Here is a 23,575-nt window from a genome sequence, read left to right as displayed (position 1 = left end):
AAGCCATTAGAGCAGGGAGAGGCAGCCGCATCAATCAGCACGCTTGTGTTTTCATGCACACGCCGGGCTGATTGCGCCTGCCATTTTGGAGACAATTAACATTGAGGCTGACATTTTGGTTGAGGAGTTGGGATACTGAGACGGGTTTGAGAGGTGTCGGAGGGGGACAAAAAAGCAGCTGTGGTGAAGCTTTCAGCTTAAAACTAAAGCACAGTGTCAACAAAACAAACAGGACAAAATCATTTCAAGTAAATACAGAACACATATGACAATCGTTGTTATATATTTAATATTTAAAACGATATTTAATTACTGATTAGATTTAGATATGATACTATTGATATGTACAGTAAGATGATATTTGGTCATTTATCAGCCATATCAAATGATATCAATATATGTAAAATATGTCAGCTAAAAACGATGAAATGAACAAAAGCGCTAGCTTTCCCCTCTCAGTTCTAAAATATAATAATAATCATCATCATCATCATCATCGTCAAAAACAACAAAAATCATTCCCATCATTATTATTAGCAAATGAGATACAAACATGCTAAAAATAATTTATTATTATTTTAAGTGTTTATTATCAGCAATAGCAACAATTACAAACAATGTTATTATTATAAATAGCACATACTAAAATGTATTTTTGTTGTTGCTGTTATTATTTTTTTTAAATTTTATTACAGATTTTTTTTTTACAAAACAAATTTGTTATTATTAGCAAATTGCAAAAATTAAACAATAATAAATTATTATTATAATTAGATTTTAGATTTTTTATCTAATCAAATTTGTTATTATTATTATTAGCAAATTAGATATCAAAAAATTGATGAAAGTGTTGTTACTGAAGATGCTGACCATAACAGCAATAATAATAATAATAATAATAATAATAATCATCATCATAATCACCATAATAATAATAATAATATATTTTATGGTCATCATCAATAAAACCACTTATTGCTGTTGTTATTAATATCATCATCATCATCATCATCATCAAATAATAAATAATAAAAACAACAACAATAAGAATACATAAATAAATAAATAATAATAAATATTATCTATTTAAAAAGAAACCCTGTGTCACGGTTCGCTGCCGGAAGGAAACGCAGGAGATGCTTTTAATGAACAAACACGGGGGAAAATCCACAACAGGAACGAGGAACGACACACAAACATAACTTGGTAGACCCGACAGAGACAGACTGCACAGACTAGGACTGAAATACTGGAGCAAATGAAGATAATTAATGACACACACCTGGACCAAATTACACAATCAAACATGGGGGAAGACGCAGATTCCATGGGCGTGACACCTTGTGCTTCAAAAACTCTTTTTCAATTTGGAAATCAGGTTTTGTTCGTGTCAGCTTGAATGCTGCTGTGGTTAAAGCAACAGGAGTCACAAATTCAACATTCTACTAAATCTGTCATGCTGACAATTTAATTTGTAATTATCAAATTTAGAAATAAATTAGAAAAATAGGTAAAACTGAAGCATTTTCACTAGTGGCCTCAGACATTTGTAGCCCAGCATGTATCAGTCGACCACTAATTACAATACTGTAAAATATTTGGGTATCAAACGGCTCCCTGTGATCTTTCCAGCACTGACGTTGCTCTGAGCCTGAGGTAAGAGCGAGAACACTGCTGTTCTTTCTGCTCTCACAGCCTCCGCATCATTATAACAGACAGCAGTCCTGGGGCGGCCTTCTCCATTTCAGTTTTTAAACTGCTGCTTTAGCACTCTGCCGCTGCCACGTCTCTATCTCTCTGTATCTCTGGAAATGTGCATGATGTGGGCAGCGGCTATGGCTCGTGGTGTATCACAAGCCATTAGCTGCTCTGTGCCTGGGGGATCTGGGGTAATGTCACATTGAGAGCAGGCAGAATGGGAAGATTGAGTCTGACCTCCTGCTAGAAAGCGTTACTGCTCTCTGAGAGACTCTATCCCAGCAAAAACATCCGTCTAACAACCGCTTCGCCTGGCTCTGAGCGTTACCCGCTTTAAAAGCTACAAACAAAAGTGAACTCCTAACTCACAGTGACATAATCTCCCTGTGAAGAGTCTGTACCGACGACACCATGCTGTGACCGAGGTGCAGGTCTGACTTCACCCACCTGAATACGAAAGTGTCATACCTCAACTCATTCCAGAATGTGTTTGTTTTTTATCAGTGAAACACAAAAGAAGGCAATTTCTGAAGAGTCTTTACACAAGCTTTATCCATACCAAGAATTCTGTCATCATTTACTCTCAACCTGATGTCGACCAGGAAAAATGTGCTGCATACATATAGATATTTATAGTTTTATATATTCTTAATGAAAATGTTCATTAAAATGACGTTTTCATAGTGTTTTTTTTTATTTTTGCTTTTTGCATATCTAATTACTAATCACCTATCACATTGTTACAGAACTAAAAATTTTATTGTTTACAGACAGACAGACAGACAGACAGACACACACACACACAGACAGACAGACAGACAGACAGACAGACAGATAGATAGATAGATAGATAGATAGATAGATAGATAGATAGATAGACAGATAGATAGATAGATAGATAGATAATGTTCTGTGAAAGATTTGCATAAATATTCTTCAAAAAATAAATTAAAATAAAAATTGTAGTTGAACTATTCCATTAATTGTATTATGACTAGTCTGATTGACAACAAGTCACACACTCATCTCAAAGAAAAATGGGTGATGGAAAGATGTATTTGAACTGCGAATCACTTGCCCAAAGATGAATAAACTTCATAAGTTAATAACTGTGATAATCTTTGTAGAATAGCGAGCATTTGAATTTGATTAAAACCCACGTGGCTTGCCTTTTTGTTAGAAACTTTAATATAATGTTCTGTGTGGGGTTTAATGTGATGGCAGATCTGTTAACCTCAGGTGGTAGCGTGCCCTGCTCTCAGAGGTGATGTTACAGGGGGAATATATTGAGATGGAGCATCGCTTTGGCAGAATCGGGGTAGAGGCCTCCTCTGACAGATGCCAATCACGGTGATGGTTCCGTTTGGCTTCGCCCTTTCCTGCCTGGAGTGTGCTCTGAGGCCAGCTGTCAATCAAAATCGCATACCGGTTCACCGCCTCAGCATGGCCAAACTTTCAGAAGCATGAAAACATGCAGAAGTTAACCAGCAGCACTCTCAGAGGCACAGGGAAATTTGCTACAGCACTACACTTTACGACTAGCAATTTCTTGTGCTGGATTTTCCCCCGATATCAACACTCAAAAGAAAAAAGACAACCCTTTACAGAAAAAGCACTGTGGCAGTACTAGCTTTCAGTGATCGCTGTATTCTTATACAAAAAAAATGACCAATACCATCAAGGTAGTGTCCATACTGTACAATACTCTGCTACTTTTGTGTACGAGGACATCTCATACCTGTTTTTCGACAGTGCCTCTAACTGCGTGTGAAGCACCTCTCCGTCTGTGGCTCTCAGAATGGTTTCCAGGTTTTCTTCCAGAACCTTCTTGCTCTGCCTGACCTGCCTCAGGACCAGTCCTGCATCCTCAAACATGGATGTGGGCGGCTGGATGCTCTTCAGAATGCTGGGTCTGTTTAAAGGAGCAGCCCTGATGGTAATTGCATCAGCTGGCTCTGGGGGCTGTGAGAGAGGAGGAAAGATTTAAAGATATTTGATGCATTTAAATGACTGTGTATTTTTTGAGGGGAAAAACAAACTGTCTTTGTAAGGGAATAAATATGATAAATATGTTTAATGGAATGCTGCTATGAGCCATTAGGGTGAGTGCTGTTGTTTTTTTTCCAAAGGTCTTCAGAAGTATTTTCAGGGCTCAATGATCAGGATTTTTTTTTTTTTTTTTTTTGCTGAAAAGCCAGTAGTTCAGATTTTTATTTGCTTTGCCAACACTTTCATCTGTCTCACTCCAAAACAGATTTTATTCTTATTAAATAGCTGACTGGTGATATTTATTATTAGCATAACAGAATAAATATTATTCCAATATATATTTTTAAAGTTCAGTACAGTAAAAACTGAAATATTGTGAAATATTATTACAATTTAAAATAACTGTTTTCTAAATTTATCTATTATAAAAAGTGATCTATTCTTCTGATGCAAAGCAGAGTTTTTAGTGTCACATGATCCTTTAAAAATCATTCTAATATGCTGATTTGCAGCACAAGAAACATTTCCCATATTCTCCTTAACATTTTTGTTGAAACTTTTAAGAATAGAAGTCAAAAGAACTGCATTTATTTCAAATATAAATATTTCGTAACATCTTTACTGTCACCTCTTATAAAATTAATGCACCCCTGCTGAATGAAAGTGTTAATTCCTTTAGAAAACTAGAAATGTGCTAGTTCAAGATCAAATACAGGTGACCGCTGCACTAGCCCGGTGTGAATCTCGCCCGAACTGCTGCATCTTTCTCTGTAGTATACGTGTCACGTTCCTTCTCGAAAGTGGGCAGCCGAGGGTCCTTGGCTGTCTCTCCCTCTCATCCTCTCCTGAATATAAATCTGTCTGAGAGCTCCATAAATCCATTACATGGGCCGGCAGATGCTGCTCTGGCAGGCTCGCCTTGACGAGGGACTCTCTAACCTCAACCCTGTGCTCCTGTCAAACATTCAGCCACATCGGAGGCGCCAGAATACTATTAATCAGGAGCTTCGATAGATTTTCTTACAGCAGTACTTTCTGTTCTTATGATATACTGAGTGTTATTAAGCAAAAGAGGGCATGGGGGCACATCCACAAGATGTTTACGAGATCATCTGCCAATAGTATGGTAGAGTGAAAAGCATTTAGAATGTCTCCAGCACATTCTATAATCACCCAAAAATCAGTTTCCCCCTAACCACATGACTCACATGGGCATCACTCCACTTAATATTTGTCAGATAAAAAAATATCATTACCTTACGATCAAATCCACATAACTTGAATATCCTGAAATTGATGTCTGTTAAAAAACAACATGCACAATACACGGCAGTATTTACGTGAGGCACGGTCCAGGGAGTACACATTTTCTGGAAAGCCAATATTACCGGATGTTTTGACTACATGATCGTCGCCTTCCGAGAAGGAGAAAATAGCTTCATGACTGCTTTTATCATGCTGTCTGTGCGTATAAATTTGTTCTAAAGACAGACGGATGGATGGACAAACAGATACATAAAAGTATAGTGTGGTAATTTCTACAGTTCAACATTTTGAACACATAGAATTTGGAAAAAAAATCATTGGATGCAATTATTGACTGACAAAAAAAAAGAGAAACAATCCATACAAAACGAATCCCGCAAAATTTGCTGTGGCTGCATTTGGGAGGGGTGCCGCACATTTATTCTGTAGCCCAGGTGTAAACGAGTGATAACACTGATTTATCGGAGCGGTCTCTGAATAACAGCAGGGCTGAAATTGCAGGATACAAAGGGTACAATTGTGTCATTCTGTTGTTGTGGATAGAAACTGCACAGAGGAGAAGGCTCGTAAACCTGGAACTGCAGAGGATGGGGTTGCCATGGGAACCTACCACGGAGACGGGGGTTGTGGAAGGAGGCGGGGCCGTGGCGGAGGGGGCGAGATGGCTGCTCCTGCTGTTCTGGGTCCACTTGGCATTCTGCACAGGAAACGCATCAGCGGTCTGGAAGGACAAGGACGGAGATGCAGAGTCTTAGCTGCAAGCTACAAAATTAAGTTTGGACTTCACATATATACAAAGAATACAGGTCAGCGAGTAATAATTTGTACCAGAGGAAAATATTTTAGTACCTGCACAACACTTTTGTATTCATAAAATGGCCTAAAAGTTATGGGATATTGCAGTGTGAGTGACATTACATAAAAACTGGATAGACGGCAAGAATAGTGACTTGGCTGTTTCAGTTTGCGTGAGAGAGAGATACACAGACAACGCTTCTCTGACAGCAGCCAAAGAGCATTCAAATCCTGCATCCTCAATTATATGCTAATGTGTCATTTGCTGTATGTTACATTATTCTGGGCTGATGGAATTTTTCAGTCGCAAAAGACGTGCCTGGAAACTCAATGGCTTATTGGGAGAGCAAGGGTGACAGTAATGGATGGAAACAGGCAGGGGCACATTTGGTAAGAACGGAGAGGCGCTGTAATTTATTAGTGTGGGTGGCAAAGGGAAGAAACAATTGGAAAAATTGGTGTCTGGTCAATGAGACACGAATGTCTGGTTTCCGTGTCTCGGCTTGATTTCATCAATTGTTCCTCTCCAATTAGATTAACTCAATGCAGAGCTCAACCCTTCGACTGGCATCGGGGCACTTTAAATGACCAGAAACCTGCTGATCAATGTCAAGAGTGGGACAGGATGGGTATGATTGTGTATGCAGATATATACACACACACACACACACAACACAATATATATATACAAGTGTGTGACAGTAAAAATTTGCCCGTTGGTAGAGATTTTGCTATACCAAAGTCTATATTTTACAGTCTATATTTTACAAAAATGACTATTTTGAGCCTTGATTTTTATTTATTATTGTGAAGCTGCACAAATCTTATTGTGTGGTTTGCATCTAGTGCACTGGAAATGAAAAAAAAAAAAATCAAACAATCACATCATAAAGTACCTTCATTTGAAAAGTATTTAATGCAATGTATTAACCAAACAGGAATTTCCACAAACTTCTTTGATGTATAAACCATTTCTATACACACACATACTGTAAACTTTAGACAGACAGATTGATAGATAGACAGATAAGATATATCACAAAGGCTGATTCCAAAATTTAGATGTGCAAAGCCACTTTTTAGTCATCGATCTGTTTGAGAATATCGACAAATTAGTAGAAGACAGCAATTCAAGTTTTAATTGGGTTGGCCAATCCCACTGCAGAGATCTATTCTAGTAACTAAACCTAAAGCAGGACTATCAGAGTGTGAAAGTTAGCATTGATTTCTGAAGCTCTCACCTGTAGTAGACTCCTCATCTCATTTTTAAGCCGCCCCAGATCCTGCAGCATCTCATTGGCTCTCTGCACAGCCGAGCTGGAAGACGCCACACATGTGTGTTCTGCCTGGTTCTCCTGTTCCTTTGGTGGTTTCATGAAAACTGGCTCTTCTGGTTGTACACTTCCAGGAAAAGCAACAGATGTTTTAGGTGGCGTCTGGCTTTTCCTGAAACAATAAAGACCGCGATAGATCAAATTCATTTATAAAGCCTATAATTTTTCAGCAAGCTTGTGATAAAACTTGGATGAAACATACAAATCAAATGTGTATAAATCATTTAATTGTTCTTATTTATTAATAAACAAATGAGTTTTTCATGCGTTTCATTAATGAGGTCACATTGCTTTGTGTAAATAATTTGTTACAAATATTGTTACATAAATTGTCACTTATAAATCAATGCAACAATTAATGATTTTTTTTCAAACCAAGTTTAATTTGGCCTGTTTCAAAAGAGGCTGATGTTAAAGCCAATAATACAATTAACTAATATAAAATTAAACAAACAACACAAATTTGCTGAGAATTAAAGATGCTCAATATTAGAGTTCATGTTTAACACAATTTTGAATCTTTTTATTACAAAACAAAAAAGTGTAAAATCATGCATTCTAGCATAGCGTGCAAGAACATTCAGTAAATGTAAGTTAGAGAAATTCTGCACAAAGGTGTGTAAGGTGTATTTCCTTTACCGTTTACAAAATGTTTACTTAAACTAATTTCAAACAGGCTTGGAAAGTTCCCTAAATATAAAAAAAACAAACAAACTAATTGTGCATTATCTATTGACCATCAGTATATTTGGGAACTGACACAAGGTAACAATTAAATACCAGGTGATTACCTCAAAATTCAACACATTTTTCAACCTATCGCTTAAGGATTCAGTGTACTTAAACTGCATTGTGCATTACCATATGGAGTTCAGCTAAAGGACACTGAGGTCGTCTACCAGTGATGCGCACCCTATTCATCCGAGGAGGATGAGCACGCACCCTGAAACGCTGCCGGAGGACGTCCGTTAATGTGCCCTCTGCGTGCACTCCCCGCTGTCTGTCTGAACAGCTCAGTGTTTACACCACATTTCACATGAGCAGCATCAGGCGTAAAACCCGATCTATATATTCACACACACATACATAAATACAGAATGTATACATATAATTATATACATTTACAATTTTTTTTTTATTATTATTTTATTGTTATATGTAAATTTTACATAAATAGTATGTTTTAATAAAAAAAATATTTATTTTTTTTTCAAATGAGAATTTGTGGGGGAAATGTGCTTAAATGCAATGCAAAAAAATTCTAATTGTCCTAAAAATATAATTTGATTCTTTTCATTTTTTTCACCTGGACATGCCCTTGACAATTCTTAAGATTCAGCCCATGACATTCTTCCCATCTTTAGAGGCATGATCCGAGTTGGTCTGAGAGATAAATGTCGTCCTGTGGGTTAATGTGGGTTTCGTGTTTCTCTGATTGCTTTTTCCCACAGGTTGGCTCTTACCTCCTTGGACAGGCTTTTTTTTTTTTTTTTTTTAAGACCCATGTTCTCTTTTAAAGTCAGAGAGAGAAAGGAAACCTGTCATGTGAGAATGCACACAGAGGAAAATAAAGTGCTGAGCTTGATTACTTTATTTAGAGAGAGAAGCTGGTGGCACAACAAAGAGGAGAAGGAAAGTCAAACAAGGAAGAGATGGCAAGGAATCACAAGGCATGAAAAAAAAAGAGAATGGACGAGTAGGAAACTGGAACGAGGGAGAAAATGAAATGAGATACAGAGAGACAAAGAGATAGAGAGGGAGGGACAGAAACTGCTCCCAGAGCTGCGTTCAAAACAAAGGTCAGAGCTGAAAGATAGACAGCTTCCAGTCTCAAGAGCCAGGCACATGGTGTACAAAGAGTGCCATCCAACGCATGCCTTCCCATCTGATATTTCTGAGGCTCTGCAGCATGAAACAGTTAACAAACCTTTATGCACTCGCTCTCAGCAACACTTCGATGTGCACAGAAACGTATCTATTTACTCCACTTCACACACAGAGAGCCATTCATTCTGCCTGTGCACAAAGAACAGAAGGCAGAAGACCGTCAGGCAATTATGCATCGCAGGCACTGAGAGCGCGCGTGTTAAAGGAAACTGTGCAGGATAGCAAGTTCAGTATTCCCCTGTACAATATAAACAGGAATATGAGATTTAAAAAGAATATGAAACATTTGTGGTGCTTTTAACTTGCACAACCTGATAATGCTTAGATTTGAATAAACCTCTATTTGTAAGTAGCAAATCTAATATGATGCATTAATGGTACCTCAGTACGGAGAGCGATCCAAACTTAATGCAACATGCTTAAAAGGTGGCACAGAACTGCTACTGAAGTGGCATTTAGGAGTCTTTACACACATGATATAATGCTGCTCAGAGGTGGCATGAATGCATTTACACAGCAATTATAGTTGTCTACTGGAAAGTAAACTAGGGGTTGAAGTGGGTCAGAGAAGGCATAATTTAATCTGGCTTTCATACAGCATTACGTCTTTAAACAGAATTCTGAGCGACCTTAACTCGGCTGTGTTAACGTACTGAATGAGGGACCAGAGCCATATCAAGAGACCAGAATATTATAGGCACTTGTGCCAATAAGCAACCCCCTAGGAACAACACATCGTATCTTAACAACCACCCATATTACCCTAGCAACCACACAGTAATGCACTGGAAAACATCCATAACACCTTACATTGTGGTGATGAGTTATGCAACACTCACAGATTAAATGTTAAAACCTAGTTTTATTACTGGTTGCTAGTAATATTTTTCTCCACCCATAAACAAAAGAAAGGCAACTGTTTTAAATAGGAATAACAGACTTTAAAAATAATAGATTGATACAAACAAAAAAATATATATTTTTAAATAAACAAACCAAAAACAATCAACAATGTAAAAGCACCATATACATTTTTTAATGTATAAAATCAATAAAAAATCAATAAAATGACTTATTAAAACACATTATTGTTATTATATTATATAATTAAAAATAAAAATGTAAAATCTGTCTGAAAAATAATTTAACATTAATAAATTTAAAGAAATTAAATTAAAGAAAAATAATATAAATGAAAACATAAAAACAACGACAGAAAAAACCAACCATGTAAAACAAACCAGATCAGTTTACAGCAGTCTACAATAATATATATACATAAAAAAAACTTGATTTCAGCTATTGATAAAAACATCTCGCTCATTCTGATTTACTGACAGACGATGCTTCCAAACATCACAGGTCTCATAAATTGCCCTTAAGTGACAGATACGATACAGACGAAACATGCGAAATCTCTCAGGGTTACCCATCTGATGTTGAAAAGCCCACGTTAACCCGAGACAGTGCTGTGTTTGATCCATTGCTTGGCAACAGATGCACAACAGGCAGATGCATTAGACATCCGTCTCATCAGAGCAGCCTTTCTGTCCCCAGGTTTCATTTGCTGCCAGGAAGCCAGGAAAGGAAACAGGTGCTTTTTTTGCCTTTTATGGGCTTTGCAATAAATAAACATGAAGGCGAGAGCAGTGCTGCATGGGGCGGCAGTTGTCCTGATGTATTCCACACAGCACGCTTCCCTCAATCAGCCTTAAGATCCCACAAAAGGAGCTAATCCATTTGAAGAGGGAGATGTTGGGCTTTTTGATCTCGCTCAAACTGATTAGGTTGTAGATATGGAAAGGCAAGGAAGGAGAACGCCCTGCTAGAGGTCACGCGATGCTAATGTCTCCTTCAATGAAGAGTGTGGCGTTTAAAGAGCATCCATGTTTGTGTGTACATTGATATGAATCTTTCTAAAAATGAGCAAGGATGTCCCTATGATGTGCTGCCAGACGGAATATAGATTTTTTTTTTTTTACTCCATCACAGTCATTTGAAAGGTTGTTTGCTTGCCAATATGAAAACATAATCAATAGGTGACACCTGTCAGATTGTCGGGAATCATAGTTACACATTCCGAGTATTTCCCAACTTGAATATCGACTTTCTGTAAGCTGAAAGGGAAGCGTCTTATCAATGTGTGCCACATTTGGGTTTATCATCTAGATCTAGACATCACCTGAGGTTTAACTCAACGAGACGCCAAACCTCAAGCTTGTGAGGACTATAGAGAGAACGATTTATTATCCAAAAGATGGAAAGCTTCGTAACAAAAAATAGAACAAAGAATGAAAAAGAAGATGTGCTTTCCTCATCCGTCCAATCAGAGCGCTCCATGTCGGGCTTCATTTGTCTGTCACAGCAGATCTAGAGCAAGAACGAAAGGGGAAAAACCTCTTTCTGAGTAGGTTAAAGCAGAAGGTGAAGGAAGTGCGAGGTTTCCCACTGTTCTTACCTCAATTCCTCAGGAAAAGCAAGAGTGGGCTGCAGTAATGTGGCAGGAGGAAGCCACAAGAGCTTCAAATGTGCGGTCTGGTGAAGAGATATTATTTGTGAGCGGAAGAGTGAAATGTCAGGGGCAGGTGGGTTATTCACTGCGGCGTGGTGCACCTCACACAGAGCGGGGCAGACCGGGGTAACAAAAAAATTATAATCAGCAGGGTTTCCGACTACTCAGTATATTATTTATAAAGTTTCAATGACAGACATAATCATTATTTAACAAAATAATCAATTAATCAATCTTAGCAAAATAAATAAATATTCAAAAAAAATACAGGCGTTACGTAAAAAATGTTTAACTTACTAAAAAACAACATTTATACTGTACAAAATTTACATTCTGCAAAAATATTAGTACGAGTAGTGAGAATTCCAAAGCCTCTAGAAGAGAAAGACTATATCGAATTCTATACGTATGACCGTACATGAGACTAATGCTGGATTTGAACTGTGTACTAGCATACTACTCTTTACCATATTTTTATATGCAAGAAATAGTAAAAGTTCCAAATTCAGACTACATACACTAGCCTACATACTAAAAAAATGCATACTACCATACTACTCATACTTCTTGCAGCAAGCAGTTATGTACGGCAAATTGTGTTCCGCATTCTAATATTTGTATGGATGTCAAATGTTTGTAATATTGTATCCCACAATACAATGTGCTCAAATGGACCACTATTTCCAACAGATTAGAAGCAATATCAACTGATTTCAATATAAAAATTAGATCAATTATTTGACTATTTAAAGTTTAACCTAAACTGGGTTACCACCAACATGTCAAATGAGGTCATGTGTAAACAGCAAAGCATAATACGGTTTAAAAACTGCTGCATACTGAATTAGCAGTATACTGTACACTTTATATTGCATACAATACAGTTGGTGTACTTCAGAACTAAGCTTGTGCATTTGTCTCTGATTAACATAAAGCTGTTATAGAAACACAAACACGCAAGATAAACAAATTACAGATTATTATGGTTTAGAACAGAGCCACTGCATCCAAAAAACTCCACACGAGCACTCCAGCAACAGAGCATGGCTATTTTTCTGTGCTGTACATTAGGCAACATGACCCATCATCCATCATGCCAACCAGCGTCTGTACAGCTGCTGGGTAAACCCCCGCTTATCTAAATGTCATCTTGCACACACAGACCGAGCATCGCCGGCTCTCTCCACCGGACAAGCCGCAACAGATGTGGCCTCGGCCCTCGCTATTTAAATCTGGCCACCTGATGCCCGAGGCTCCGGCGGCACAGCATGGGTGAGCGCGGACCGTCCACACCCATTTATCATGATTTGTACAGGTCGCCCTGCTTCTCTTAACACTCTTCATCATATCCGCTTTTCAGATGATTATGATTTCAGAAGTATAAATGTGCTCCAAATAGAATTGCTGCAGGAGAATCCTCTCAAATAATTGCAGATTTTATATAGGAGGAAGTCAACTATGCATCTTCATTAGGGTTGAATTTTTAATCAGACTAATTATTAATGATGTTCTGTTTTTGTTTTTTGTTTTTGCATATGTCAATATTTGTTGGGAAATGTCCCAATAGATAATTCTTGGTTGGCATGGTTTTATCAAACTTTTTCCCTAGGTATTTAACTGCAAAATATGGCAGCCCTAATCTGCATAAATCTCTAAAATTTCTCCTCTATAGTGGGAACAGTGAGGGCTAAAGACCTGAATGTTGTGTCCAGCTCACTGTCAGTGTCCACAGAGCAGAAGCAGCTGAAACTGGATATTCTGAATGGATATTTATTTCCTGTCCTCCAGAGATAGTGTAAGAAATCTTGGGAGAAACCTAGAAATGTAATTTAAAAGCAATTTTACAGGACAGAACACAGTTGGGCCTGAAGGAGAGAAACAGAGAGGAGGACAGTGCTGAATCCAACACCAGAATGATGAAACTCTCCTCTGAATTACTCCTCTAAGGTTTCCGTCACACTGTGCGCACATAACACACGTTTTTCATGTTCTTCCAGAACAGACATTTTAACTCTGTTCCGAAACCAAACTTAGGCAGTTGTATAAAGACCAAGGCAAAAATAGGCAGCAGCGCACGCATGAGGAAAATCTTTACTAAGACTTTTAATTAACTTAATGTGTCCTTTTAAAATAAAACATTAAAAAACTTTAAGCATACATGTAAAACAGTACTGTCTAGGTAATCTCTATTGAAATCACCTGAGAACTTAAGGGCATAAAGACATTCAATTGTAAGATATACAGTACAGACCAAAAGTTTGGACACACCTTCTCATTCAAAGAGTTTTCTTTATTTTCATGACTATGAAAATTGTAGAGTCACACTGAAGGCATCAAGGGCTATTTGACCAAGAAGGAGAGTGATGGGGTGCTGCGCCAGATGACCTGACCTCCACAGTCACCGGACCTGAACCCAATACAGATGGTTTAGGGGTAAGCTGGACCGCAGACAGAAGGCAAAAGGGCCAACAAGTGCTAAGCATCTCTCGGGGAACTCCTTCAAGATTGTTGGAAGACCATTTCAGGTGAATACCTCTTGAAGCTCATCAAGAGAATGCCAAGAGTGTGCAAAGCAGTAATCAAAGCAAAAGGTGGCTACTTTGAAGAACCTACAATATGACATATTTTAAGCTTTTCACACTTTTTCGTTATTTACAATTCCATATATAATTCCACATGTGTTAATTCATAGTTTTGATGCCTTCAGTGTGAATCTACAATTTTCATAGTCATGAAAATAAAGAAAACTCTTTGAATGAGAAGGTGTGTCCAAACTTTTGGTCTGTACTCTACAAAGAAACAAACTGACAATACTATAGTTAGACTGCAGTTGTTCAATTGTCAACATGCTAATTCCAGTCTCTAATGTTATTAACTGTGCACAGATGACATAAGGAAGCCTATTTGTATAAAATGACTCATACAGATGACTCCTTATTGGCAACGTCTACGTAAAGAGTCGCTTGCAGTTAACTATGCAGATCAAACACAGGGAGTCTACAAGTGATTGCAACCAGCAGTGTGTAATACATAGACAAATAAGAGAGAGTAAAAGTAACAAGGGGCCATTCAAAGCCAAACAAATAGAAAGTTCAACACATGGTTGTGTGGGATATTTAATGGCAAGAGTCTTCATGTGCAAATATAGTCCCTTCTCTCCAGTGTAATGTCAAGGCGGGGTGGATACCGTGACATTTCAGCAGGATCAAGGTCAGCGCAGGGAGGAGTTGTCTTTCAGTACTGGGTGACATTTAGACTGGAGTCCACTAATGTGGTAAAACTCCCCCTGGAAATGACCCGGCTACAGTGGGGAGAATACACATGTCGCAGTCTAGTGCACGTAAACACAACAAGCTTGTGCAAAGACATATTAGTACATCAAATGTTGCACATTTTCATATGCATATGTACAATATTAAAATCCTGATCGGTCAATACAGTTTCTTTATAGGCTGTTCTGAAAGCAAGTGAATGAACTGAAACCCTTTACAAAGTGTCCTTTCACAAGGCGGCTAGCAAAAGGACATGTGCATTAGTTAAATCAAAGAAGTAATATTGTTAGGATCACTTGTTCCTGAGTGTCATGTCTGTGAAATTTAAATTCATGGGAGATATTAGCTGGGACATAAACTTTAAAACTGAGAAATATAGCTTATATTTAAGCAATATTATTCATATTATTGCTTTTATTTAATAAAATACAATTTTAGTTCAAATATGTCTTTACAAATGTATTTAGAATCATTTGTAAATTATTCGGACCCTGGGATTGCCAATATTATGCTGTTTGGAAAATTTATGGACTTTTATGGATTTATGAATCTGTATGATGAGAACTTCTATCAATATATTGAAATTTGGACTTTTGAGCTGTTTTTTCGCCCTTTCTCTCTTTCACTTTACTTTGCTTGTTTTTGTTCTTTCTTTTCTTAAGCTCCACATTAATATATGTTGTTGCTGTTTTTGTCTATAGTGATTTGCAATTTGTGGAAAATCAATAAAAAAAATTATTTAGGTAGCAATGGTTTACAAAAATATATAGTCACTGCTTGACTATAGGCATATTCTCAGAACTGATGGAAAAAATATAAAACAGCTAGACAGCCACTGTAAAAAAAACCATAAACCAACTACTAATATGCCTTGAAATACACTAAAACACAAACGATTATAGTAACGTTTGCTCCACAAAAGGTGCTGCAATGACACCTGTGCACGTGATAGCAAATCCAGTGCTATTTACGTGCTCTATGAAGGAACAAGACTGTGTTTCTAGTGCGTCCACAGCCAACAATCTCCTCTCCTGCTCTTCCAGTGCGCTCAGGCCGCATGTGAATGACTCCAGAGAAACGCGTGTGCTGGAACAGAACAAAGGTATGCAGCCACATTAGTATTCAGCTCACTGGCCCGCACCCTGCCGGCCTTCCCAGCATCCTCCTCAGCGAACACCAGCGCACATACGCTTGTTATTAAACTACATCCACCCATCCCAAACCACGCTTGCTCATTAATATTTATCTCGCTTAATACAAAGCTCATGCATTTTTTGATTAATGTAAAGGTCTTTTTTCCCCAAATAACAGCCAGGGGCATGTGTGCAGGGTTCATGCATATTAATGCAAGCACATACATGTTTGTGTGTGTGTTTGTTCTGGTGGCTGTCACTCTGACAAGCCGTTCGTCACTGCCTGCTGGCCTGCTGACGACACAGGACAGCATCTCAACAGGATAGGATACATGCAGGTCCACAAACTGAAAGCGCTCCAGAGGAACTGCATGATATCGATGGAAAAATCACAAAGTTAACACTGATTAAAATCAAAAGAATAGCAATCATATTAGGAACAGGAATAGAATACGAACACACTGTGCATGCAATATTTGAAATGAAAAGCAAAATATCCAATATCTAAATTCATCCTGCTTTCATATTAATTTTAAAAGTAGTATGTGAAAGAGTAGGTTTTGGAATGACATGAGGGTGAGTAATGACAGATTTTTATTTTTGGGCCAGTTATTCCATTAAGTGACGAATGGAGAGAAACAAACGAATATGTGACCTGTTCTCTAAATTTAAAACAGGTTATGTACAACCACCACCTGCTCAGAAAACCCAACCAACCCAACCACGATGATTCATTCTCATCAGCAGCTATCCCCTATAATTCTGCCTGTTGGCCTTGGCATTTTTTCCTCATCATCTCGGCCGCTCTCTCTCACTGTAGACAAACCCCCAACACACCCACATCTGAAAGATTTCTGGTCTCGGGGTATGCAATCGCCTCATATTAACATACTTGGGCACGGGGGCGGCAGAGCCATCACCTAGCAACAGAGCCAGCTGCGATTGGCTGGTTCCATCAGACGTTAAAGAGGGTTCGTTTGGGGCTGAAATGGAGGTTATTTTCTGCCCGTGTCATCTCTGCTCGTCACATCGGAATGACACGCTACAGGGCTCCTCCCCCCACGGCCTGCCCCATTGACGGAAAGGGCAACAGACCGAAACGTCTCCCGGCAGCAGTAACCACGGCACCCACGGCAGTCAGACGAGTTCACGTCAAAAAGAATGCATCTCTCCTGAAAATATGATGTTACATCACGCGCAGTCTTCACTATGTCACATGAAATTTGAAGCAAATACTTGCAGAAGCCAGAAGGAGTGACAACAAGGAATCACATCATGTTTTTTGTTACCGTGTTGTCGTGTTTAAAATTCCAACACCATATTCGAACTGGGAGATAAACGGTAGGAGAAGCCTAACAGAACATCATTTTGACCCGAAAGCAGTCCACTTTCATTCTGTTAAACTGGACACATCTATATGTAATGGGTTAATGCACAGTAAGTTGGTCTTGTACAATCCTGAAGGGGTTTATTTTGTAGTTATGATAGGGTAACTATCAGTTTTTTTGTTTTTTGTTTTTACACACATTCATAACAGCCATTAAAGGGAGTGTTCACATAAAAATAATCTATGACTCGGAACACCGAAGTTGATATTTTCAAGAACGCTGGGAGCTAAAGAAAACTGAACACCACACAAAAACACGTCATCCATCATACATATTTGGAAAAACTTGAAGAAAAGATGGCAGTGTGTTTATTTTTGGGTCAACTTTGTGTTTATGTTTAAATTTTATGTGAAAAGAAATATATCTCAGGAGACAGGTTATGGTTATGTAGAAAGTCTTTGCCTAAAATTGCATAACTGGCAGGTAACGTTTAAATGTGCAAAGCCATGGGCTACATCCCATTTTACAGTTTTATTTCTACCTAAATGTATGTAGGATCATATTTTAAAAACAAGGTGTCCCATTCACTTATATTCAACCTACTTTGCTAGTGAATGGAAAGTGTATACAGCTTTAAAAAGATAGTTCACTCAAAATGCAATTCTTGCATCATTTACTCCAGTATGACTTTCTTTATTCTGTAGAGCACAGAAGACAATATTTTGAACTGTTAACAATAGAAACCAATGGGGTTCAATGTTTCAGCCATGTTCATCAAAATATATCTTCATAAAAATCATACAGGTTAGGAATAACATGAGGGTGAATAAATAATGACAGAATTTTCATGTTGGGTTGAAAAAGTCCTGAGTATTTACAATATAAATAGTGGCATGTAAGAAATAGTATCTTGCTAAGGGGACCTTAAAATTCATTATTACATTTCAATTCAAATCTTTAAAAACTGTAGCACAAGCTGTTGTGTGCAAGCACATCTAGTCACCTTAAATTGGGGTACTTATCCACATCTTGTACTTTGACTAGAATAATAAGAACTGAGATGCAGCTGTAGGCGTGCATTGAGTACATCAAGGTAATCTGGAAATTAGTTTCAGTAGGATGTTATTAGTAGGGGTGGAACGGAAAGCTGCTATATGCATATTAAACAAACGCTTCGCATAAAGCAGAAAATACAAAGTCCTTCAAAAGCAGCAAATTAAATGTTAACATTCACCACAAGTAAAAGTTGGCTCCTTAGACCTACTTCCTGCAGAACTGGAGCGTTTCGCTCAATTATGCGGCGGGTGTACGTCCATAAGGGCAGCAACAGCTGAAGCAGAGGGAGTGAGTGACGTATGATTAATATCCAGAGCCATAGACAGTAAATGTAAGAAAAACAAGCCGCGAGTGCAAATGGAGAGTGCACTTCATAAATATGCACTACACCCTGGTATAAATCTGACAGCATGAAGGAAATACAGCGGGGACCTGAGAGACCGAAGCGGTCCATGGAGGCAGAGAGAGGAGCTCGGTGAGCTGGGGTTTCATTAATCACCGTGAAGGAACAGGGAATTTGGGCGACACTGCTCTCTTCTACGGCTCAACATCTGTGCCAGGACTGGCGACTGCCATTAGCACACAGGCTGCAATATATTAGACTCACTGTCTAGCGCGTGGTCAGTGCAGGTAATGAGTTTTAAAAGTGGCCCTTTGGAGAATTTGCTGTTAAAGTCAACAATTTACACTTAAAAAATCTTCTTAATTGGCATTGAAAGCTCCATGAAGAACCTTTAACATCCATAGAACCTTTTCAGTGCATAAAGGTTCTCTGAAGGGTTCTTTGGGGAACCAAACGATGGTTCATCTATGGCATTGGTGTGAAAATCTCCTTTTGGAACCTTTATTTTTAAGAGTGTACTTCCATCATATGATGCATATAAAAGCAAAGTCAACATTTTACTCAAAAAATTGAAATAAAGGTTCTTCATTGGCATCAATGGTTGCATGATCAACCTTTAACACCCAGAGAAAAATTCCAATGCACAATAGGTTCACTTGTACACTGAAAGGTTCTTTTTATAACCAAAATGGTTCTTCTTTGGTACTGTTATAAAAACCTCAGTTTGAAAACTAGCTATATTTTAAAGAGTGCACTTTCATAATATGGTGCATAATATATTCAATGAAGAAAATTTATTGAAAATAGAAAGATTTTAATTTATCCATTAGGAATGAGAACAAAAATTAGGTCTTTGGGTCGATGGAATAAAAGCCGTTTTGGAGAGCAAAAAATGAAAACATGATGAATCTCAAAATTACACCAATAATATGTATTATTAAAGTAAATACAATCAATTTTAATTTCATGTTGACTTCGATGGCATTTAAGGAGGTGAACTTGTAGGGAACTGTCTTGTTCATCTAAACCAATAATCAATAAAGAGGCGTCTTGGTGGTGCCTGTGTGTTTCAGAGATATGTGAGAAATGTCGATTCGATGTGACTTCTTTTGATGGTGATTTAGATGAAGTAAAAAGGGACGAGATAGTACAGTCAATAGACAATTCAAGAGCTCAAACCAAGTAAGAATGCAATTAACTCTGAACAAAAACCCAAATCCATGAGGTAACCTGCAACACCACATACTAACCAGCAGGAGTCCTCCTGACTATAGCGGATCCAGCAAAAGTGTGTGAATGAGCAAATCACAACCTTTAAAAAGAGATGCAGGCATTCAGGGGTGTGAATGAAGCGCTCTGATTTAAACCTGCACTAGCTATGACTCATCCGTGCTCTGAACTCCCTCGGTGGATATTACATATATCTGATTATCGTGTAGACAACATGGGAACACGAGGTTGATTTAGCCACTGGCTCAGTTTCAGTAATGGGTTTTAAATTTGGGAAAAGCTGGGCAACGTTTTCTGGGAAGCTGTAAAATGCTGAGGACACAAGTGGAAAGTGGAAAAAAGGAAAGCTAGAAAGATGTAGTGGATACAGTGTACTCTCTGGCCCACATTTCAGCGAGATTTCAAACTCGCTTCCAAAAAAAATGTGCCATGGAATGTGAATAAGTACAACCAAACCGCCAGAATTCACCCCAGGCAAGTGGCTCCTTCCTGGGCTTGTGGGACGTCGGACTCCTGGAGCGGGCTCTGGTTCTGATTACCAGAAATGTGAACGGGTCAGACAGATGAAACAAAAAAAGGGGTTAGGCTCCTGAACAAAAACAAAATCACAATGAGATGTGAGATATATGATGAATAGCAGAGAGTTGGCCAAAACCAGTGAGAAAACAAGAGTGAGAGATGGATGCTGACCAGAAATCGACCTCCACAGTAAAATATACACATAAAACATTCACTTTACAAAATCAAGGCCACAATTTTTCATCACACCTAGAGTGCTACTAAAATCACTGGCGTGGAAAAAACAACAGCTGTTGAATGCAACTTGACTTTTAAGATTTCCTGAAGAAAAGGTTTGGTGGCGATTACTTGCTAAATAAAGTCTACCGAGCCTCAGATTGCTGTGACAGTCTATAAATGCATTTTCACCCATTCTATCTAATGAATATTAAAAAAAAAGAAGAAGAAGAAGAATGATGTGAAAATAATTTGTCGAAAATGTTATACCAAGTTAAATGACCATTTATGATGGAAATTGTAAATGGTTTAACATCACATTTAATGTTATTTTACAGTAAAATACTATCAAATGTATTGTTCTTGAAAAAAAGACTATGAATTAGCATATAATCTACCTTGACTTTCCTAAAAGTCCCTGTGTTAGGTATGTTTTATACAGTGTTCATTTTAACTAATTTTGTTTCTTATTTTTGTTATCGTTACTGTGCATGAAGGTGTTTTATGTTACATTTTCTGTTATTTAGTTACTGTTTATTGCATTATTTTATTGGTGTTCATTACCCTGATGGTGTTTTGTGAGTACTGATCTTGTTTTATGTTTATGTTTTATCATACAGCTTTTATTGTAACCTCTTGTATTATAGTGGTCATCACTGAAATATCAAGTTGTGAAATATATATGAATCAATATGTCACCACTGTGAATTTCCGGCAACCAAAGCTGCTGGTTTTACTGTAAATCTAACAGGATATTTTTCACAGGGCACCTCAAACAGTTTGGGATAAATTGGATGCTATAAAAAGATATTACCTTACAAGCTAAACTACTGACAGATGCAATCTTAGATTACTACTGCAGCCATCCACATGCAAAAATGCCACAACATTTTCCCATGGACCGCAGGGCTCTATGAAGAGGAAACAAAAAACCCAGATATCAGAAGACTGAAAAGACCTAGACTTTACAACCAACCACCATCACCCCACGTCTCCTTCTCCATGGTAACAGCCATCTTCTCTCACTCCCTCCTGCCTCTTTTAGTGGAGCTCTCCAGAATGGCACGCAACAGTTCATGACAGACACAGCAGCTGATAGCTGGTCGCGGCCTCTCGCCGTAGAGGAGGTGGGGTGAGTTACCATGTCTGCTGATTAGTAATCAGAACACAGACTCGCTCTGAATCCTGGGGGTTGAAAACTGAATTATACATTGCCACTGCCAATCAGACCATGCCATCCTTCATTGGCATTCTATTTAAAGAACAGACTCCATCCCCTAATCACACTGAAGACATGGAGAGCCACACAATCTAATGCCATGCCAGACTACAGAGCACCCCACACGGCATTTGTGGAAAATGTCAGAGAAGATGCCAATCAGGGTTTGGTAATATTACTCCACTAATGGCTGCATGTAAAATAGGAGCAAAGATAAGGCAAGCATCACTACATAACTATATATATAACATCTTTATCTAAATTTAGAAAAACTGAAAATTGGTTTGTGATCCATGGTCTCAAACACACACACACACACACACACACACACACACACACGTGTAACAAAGAGGTTTACTTGCAAACAGTAATACTTAAGACTCATTGTTTCAATACTGATTCACCTGAAAGGAAATTCAATCAATGGCCTCACTGTTTTAAAATCAGTCATGACTTGAGAGCAACAGGGCCTGTAAAAAATATTACAAAGAGTTTGTCAATGACATTCCTTTCATTCTTTAGTCAGATTTCAATAGCATTCCTGTGTTATACCATTTCAAGATTGGTGTGAACATCATCACCATCAAGCCCGAAATAAGCCATCTGCGAAAACAATTTACAGACTTTTTCCCCTTTACTTATTTCAAGTCTGTAAGTGTGAAGGGAAGTCTGGTACAGCTGTTGACATTCCTCTAACACTCAGTAATGAAGCACCATCACGGGTCTCATTCACGCAACAGATGGGCTACTGGTGGTGGTGGAGGGGGGAGGTTGCGAGCGGGGTTCACACTGGGCCCAGGTGACAGAAAGAAGAAGATTAAGGCTGAACCCATCTGAAACACCTCAGTTTGTTGGGGGTATTGATGGCGGCTGGGCAGCAGCACTGTCAATGTCTCTATTAACCAATCAGCAGCGAGGAGCTGAAGTCACAGCACATGGCAGGCGTCAGATGGATAGGCTGCAAAAATGTACAGTCAACAAAACGGGGGAAGACAGAGTGGAATAAAATGCAGGGAAAAACTAATAGTGAGCAGCTACAGTACATGCCTTCAGCGGTTGAAATGAGTTGTATTAAATATTAATGCTATTTCAGAAAATTCCATTCTTGACGTGTCTGCAAAGGGAAAACAACTATTATCATGGTGGGGCGGGGGTTACACATAAAAACCTTTAACTAAAAATGTCACATATTACACCAAGACAAAAGATTCTATTTTTTCTAAACAAAATTAATTTTAGGACAATTGGAGATGTTGACAAATTTAGCATTACATCACTTGCTCACCAATGGATGATGCAGTAAATGGGTGCGAGTCAAAACAAATTCATAATGAAGACGTTTTAAACTTCAAACCATCACTTCTAGCTATCTAGAATTCATTCTATTCATACATTTCTAGTTTATATCAGCACCCATTGAAGAAATAAACTCATCTAAAAAATAGAGACAGATTAAAAATAGAGTGAATTTACCACAAAAAAAAAAAAAAACTGATACTGAGAATTGATGGATAATGCATTAAATCATATTAAAAGCTAAAACTCTGCTGTGATGAAGAAATAAACTCATCTACATCTCGATTTGCCCGAGGGTGAACTATTCCTTTAAATCACAGTTCCCTTCTCATTCTTATAAATGCAACGCAAAATAAAAATTATTTTCTTCACACAAAACATTTTTGGGGTCAGTGCACCATGAAACAAGCTTCAAGTCAAATATGCCAAGATCTCCAAAAAAATATAAAAACAGCTAAATTCAATGATGTATAGTGTAATTT

At 38.1% G+C, this 23,575-nt stretch overlaps 1 protein-coding gene across 5 annotated transcripts in view; it reads right to left on the bottom strand.

Annotated features, from left to right (window-relative positions):
- The window catches only part of kiaa0586 (KIAA0586 ortholog), a 103,879-nt gene that overhangs the window by 57,106 nt on the left and 23,198 nt on the right, over positions 1-23,575 (bottom strand). For all 5 annotated transcript variants that reach the window (XM_052580449.1, XM_052580450.1, XM_052580451.1 and 2 more), the window contains exons 11-13: positions 6,990-7,194; positions 5,564-5,674; positions 3,437-3,660 (exon numbers count right to left, since the gene is read on the bottom strand). In XM_052580449.1, the coding sequence (XP_052436409.1) occupies positions 3,437-3,660; positions 5,564-5,674; positions 6,990-7,194 (540 nt within the window). The remainder of the gene's footprint in view (positions 1-3,436; positions 3,661-5,563; positions 5,675-6,989; positions 7,195-23,575) is intronic.

The sequence above is a fragment of the Carassius gibelio genome, chromosome B17 (assembly GCF_023724105.1).
Source record: "Carassius gibelio isolate Cgi1373 ecotype wild population from Czech Republic chromosome B17, carGib1.2-hapl.c, whole genome shotgun sequence".
Classification (NCBI taxonomy): domain Eukaryota; kingdom Metazoa; phylum Chordata; class Actinopteri; order Cypriniformes; family Cyprinidae; genus Carassius; species Carassius gibelio.
Note: the sequence above shows the minus strand (reverse complement) of the source record. Positions and strands in the feature narration are given on the sequence as shown.